This window comes from Benincasa hispida, chromosome 4, assembly GCF_027475165.1.
Source record: "Benincasa hispida cultivar pf3 chromosome 4, pf3_genome.v1.1, whole genome shotgun sequence".
Taxonomy (NCBI): Eukaryota; Viridiplantae; Streptophyta; class Magnoliopsida; order Cucurbitales; family Cucurbitaceae; genus Benincasa; species Benincasa hispida.
Window position 1 is genome coordinate 26,431,186 of NC_143481.1, and position 4,735 is coordinate 26,435,920.

General features: G+C 32.8%; 1 protein-coding gene across 1 annotated transcript; it reads left to right on the forward strand.

Annotated features, from left to right (window-relative positions):
• The first annotated feature begins 1,509 nt into the window (after positions 1–1,509).
• LOC120076797 (flowering-promoting factor-like protein) lies at positions 1,510–2,154 on the forward strand. The gene has a single exon (XM_039030712.2). The coding sequence runs from the start codon at positions 1,546–1,548 to the stop codon at positions 1,879–1,881; it is 336 nt and encodes a 111-aa protein (XP_038886640.1). The 5' UTR covers positions 1,510–1,545; the 3' UTR covers positions 1,882–2,154.
• Positions 2,155–4,735: the final 2,581 nt, after the last annotated feature.

Genomic DNA, 4,735 nt, shown 5'->3' on the forward strand with positions numbered 1-4,735 from the left:
CTAAGTATAAAGTTAAATCTGATAGAGACAATAGATTTGACAAACTAAAAAAGCTAGTGTCTTTTAGAATTTGTCGTCATGGGTTTCGTTAAGCATATATGGTACACCTTTGAAATCTAAGTTGAATTCGTATTTAGCATATTTAACATTTTCTGTAATAACATTATTCTCTCCTAACAACTAGTTAACGTAAATTTGTGCGTGGATCTTCTATATTTTACGATTTCTACGTTATTTATTTGTGGATTACGTAAGGAAATAGGATCCAATTAGCTGATTTTAAGTCATGCAAAATGCTAGAATTGACGTGCCGGCGCCCGCACACGGAGATGTCCTAGGTGGAGGACCATGTAGCCCACGTGATTGCAGGTGGGTGAACGTTCGGTATAATTCTACTCTTAATATATATTTAATTATTGAGCTAAGCTGTAAAAGGAAAAAAGAGTATATTCATATACGATTTACATCTAACGTGGTCCTATTGAATAAAAGGTTGTACATCAATTATCAAAATTGCAAATTCTAGCTCACTGTGGTAAAGTCTCGCAGTCCCTAGAATATGGGAAGATTATATCACATAACAATGGCCAACATCTATTGTGTAAAGGTATAATAATATTATATAGTTGACACGCTCAAGACAAGTAATGAGGATTATGTTTATTTCTAAAGTATTGTAAAGATATGTAATAGACAATCGTCTTTGAGAATATAGGATTATCTCTTCCTCCTCTGAGGCCACTTAATTTATCTCCACATCTCCACATCTCCACAATGGTACGATATCATCCATTTTGAGCATAAACCTTCATGATTTTACTTTTGGTTTCAACCCAAAAAGTCTCATATCAATGGAGATAGTTATCCTGACCTATATATCCATCATAATCTTCTTATCTAACCGATGTGAGACTTTGGTCCATTTTCAATAATTATTTCATCCCTAAGAGTTTAATATTTTATGCAAGAACTTTCTTCGCAATATCCTTTCACCTTTTCACCAAGGAAAATACACTAAGAATTCACATCAATCCTTTAGCCGGGCCAGCGTATCTCCAAATAAACCAACCCCCTTCACATGGATAGCTCGTGAAATGTAAGTGGGTTGAGCTTCTTTTTATTCATTGACTTATTTTTATTTTTAATAAAATAAAGAACTATATTTCTAGAGTAGTGTAGTGTCTACAATTTACAAAGATTCTTCACTATATATGGAAAAGTAAAGCTTGAAATAAACATATATAGATTCTTCCTAAAAATCGAACCAAACCACACGGATGGTTCTTGTATCCTAAAATAGCACCCTCAAGAGAATCCCTGTACCCTCATATTTAAATCCCATTAGGACCCACAATATCTAGATTCTATGCCAAAAGCCAGACATTCCTATCATCATACCCTCTTTTTAATTAAATAAACACCCCACTCTCAACACTATTTTTCTTCTGTTTTATTCTCTCAATTGCTTATATATATATACCCCCTTCCCATCCCCTCCTCCTTAACTTCACCAAAACATCTAAACTACTCAACGCAATAACAATCATGTCTGGGGTTTGGGTTTTCAAGAATGGTGTTATTCGCCTCATCGAAAATCCGCAAGCCGATTCCGACGGAAGGCTAGGGAACTCGAGGCGATCGAAGGTATTGATACACTTACCAACCGGTCAGGCTGTCACATCCTACCCTTCGTTAGAAAATATCCTCACATCGTTAGGATGGGAAAGGTATTACGGAGGTGATCCAGAACTCTTCCAGTTTCATAAAAGCTCTTCCATTGACCTAATTTCTCTCCCTAGGGACTTTGCCAAGTTCAACTCGGTTCATATGTATGACATAGTCATTAAAAATCCTAATCTCTTCCACGTCCGAGATATGTGAGTTTCATAGCTTCATGTCTTATATTATCTGCCTCATTAATTCAAAGTCTTTATGTCGACCATTTTTATCATCTATATTCCTTCCTACCGTCCTTGGATCTTGTAAGAAAATGGTTGGTTCCACTAGCTAGTTAGGGTTTCCTCCATCGTTTATCTTAAATATTTGTGTAGTTTTGTGTGATGTGTGCTATATTATATAATAACATTTCATAGGATTAATGCGTTTGTATCATATATATCAATAAAAGAATGGTATGTTTCTTCGCTTTAAACATGCAATACTGTGTAAAGATTGAGAAAGATGAGGATACCTACCCCTAAGATTTGTGCAGGTGTTTCTCTATCTAATTAAGGCATCGCATGTCACTTCCCATCTCAGACTATCCTATCTGTACCTACGACGAGTTGTGACGACAATAGATTTCGAGCGTGCAATGGACAAAATTCTCCTTATACGTGAAACTTAACTTGAATTAAATATCTTAGATAATTCAACAATTACACAATTAGTAAAACACTATACTTGATTATAAATGGCATCTTCAGATCAACTAACTCTTCTTGAAATTCAAGAACTAAAAATAGACTCCCATCAAAATACCCACTGTTAAACTTAATTTCTCCAAAATCTTATTCTCACATTTAGCAAAACTCACCAATTTCGTCAACAGCTAGTTCTTTGCAAGAAAATATACCAATTTCTTTTTACAGTGGTAACATTTAACGCCAACTTCTAATTCCAACACCACATCTATTGAAGGGAAAGTAATATTAACATTTTGAAGACCTGAAAATTAATATTAAATTGGAGGGGAAAAAAACACAAAAAGAGTTTGAACTGAGAATCTCCTACTCTAATACCATATAAAGTCATATATTAACTAAAAATTTAAGTGGATAAATTATGATAAATATAATTATATTAACACTTACAAATTTTCCAATAAATGGGTAACATAGAGATATATTTTTTTATCGTACTGAAATATTAGGAAATTTTGTGGGAAGTACGAGGGTGTTGAAGTGACCTGTCTCATGCTTGTCCGCAAAGACCATATCCGTGGGAAATGGCTTCCAACTTTGTTTGGATGTGGACAGTTAATATTCCAAGAATGATGGAGGACAATCTCGAAATTCATGATGTGTTCATCAAACACCCAAGAAGGGAAACAAATTACAAACCCAGAGATATTGGAAATTTATAAGAACATATTGGGAGAAAAATGACTTGTGTCTTTAAAATATCGACATGTTCGTTTATTATTTTCAGATATATCAAATTTGTTAAACATAACCACTTGAATAACTCTTATAGGATTTGGATTGTTGCCCTAATCCACCAATTTTTGGACTTCTTTTCACCATCATATTTAAAAATTATATATATTTACAAAATTAATGAATCATGCTTTATATCTCAAAACCCTAATCACAAAGAAAAAAGTGTAGAAGATATTTTTACTCTACACAATTAAGGCCACATTTAGTCCAGATGAAACATAATCAATCAATGGTAATTTGAAAAGCGAAACTTAGTTGATTATATTTGTTGTTGTTTTCCTGTGTTCCGTAATCGTAATAAACTGTGGGATTTGCCTTCAAATTTGTAATCAAAATGCGTAATCTGATTGAAGAACGAATGGTGCTTCAATCTGATTGTAGTTGAAAATTACGTGAGACTCACTATCTTTGCTACTACCATTACATATATCATTACTGTAATGTATGAAAATGATGAATTAGTTACATTTATTGTTACCTTTACTTTTACCGTCGGATTGAGTAATAGCGATAATAATAAATGTGACTGATTCATAATTATAAGTACATGTAATAGAAAATAAACCAATTATGTCTACGGTTCAAATCTATTACGATTTATTTAGGAATGAAATATTATTTCGATTAAACTAATTTTCATTAGGGAATGATAGATGATGTATACAGATGAAGACAAATAAATTATCCAATAAGAAAAAAGGGAAAACCGAGAGAGAAAGACGGCGGTGTAAATAGAATCAACTTTCAATCATATATAATAGGCCCTACGAAGTAGGATTTTGATCGGGAATAATACTGACATATGTGAGGTCCCCAAGGAATAGCGAAATAGAAATAGGTTTTCACGTGACAAGCCAAATGCAAGGGCGCTACGTGTCAAAATCTGGTGTGAGGACTGAGGATTTACCATGGAATTTTTGTTGGCCATATGCACGTGCAAATGACTCCCCAACCCACAAGAAAAACAAGGTGTGCCTTATTGCCTTATTCCAATGTGTGAAGAAAATTTTCTTAGGTTGGGTTTTAGTCTCTTTTGTTTAGGTACCATCTTGAAATTTAGTACTTCCAATTTTCTCCATTGACAAATAAAAATTCTTATAAACAACAAAATTTTCCTCAATATTGCAATTTAAGTAACCAAGAGAAACTTGATTTGGGGTTTTGGTAGAAAATTAATTTAATAAACAATTACGAGAAAATAGGGATTCAAACATGCTCATTTTTTTTTTTTTTAAATCAATTTAGTATAAAATGAAAACTTATAACTTAGCTCAAATTCAATGATTTGGTGAACTGGATTCAATACCTATTCAATCTTCTAAAAAGTTTCTTTAGGAGATTAAGCCATTAAAGCTATATTTCTATGGATAATGTGAACTTAGATAATTTAAAAATATAATCTTTTGGTTCTAAAGGTTTTGCCCGGTGTCTAGGGTCAAAATAAAGGCTCTATTTTTAGGTTATTTTCCTAAATCACTTTTATGAGAACCAAAATTTACCTAAACTGATTCCATATTAGATTCAATTTTAGTATACTAATCTAGGTGATCAAGCTAGAATAAAATTATGTAATT

Coding starts and splice junctions, on each gene's coding strand:
- LOC120076797 (XM_039030712.2), top strand. CDS start 1,546: ATGTCTGGGGTTTGGGTTTTCAAGAATGGTGTTATTCGCCTCATCGAA.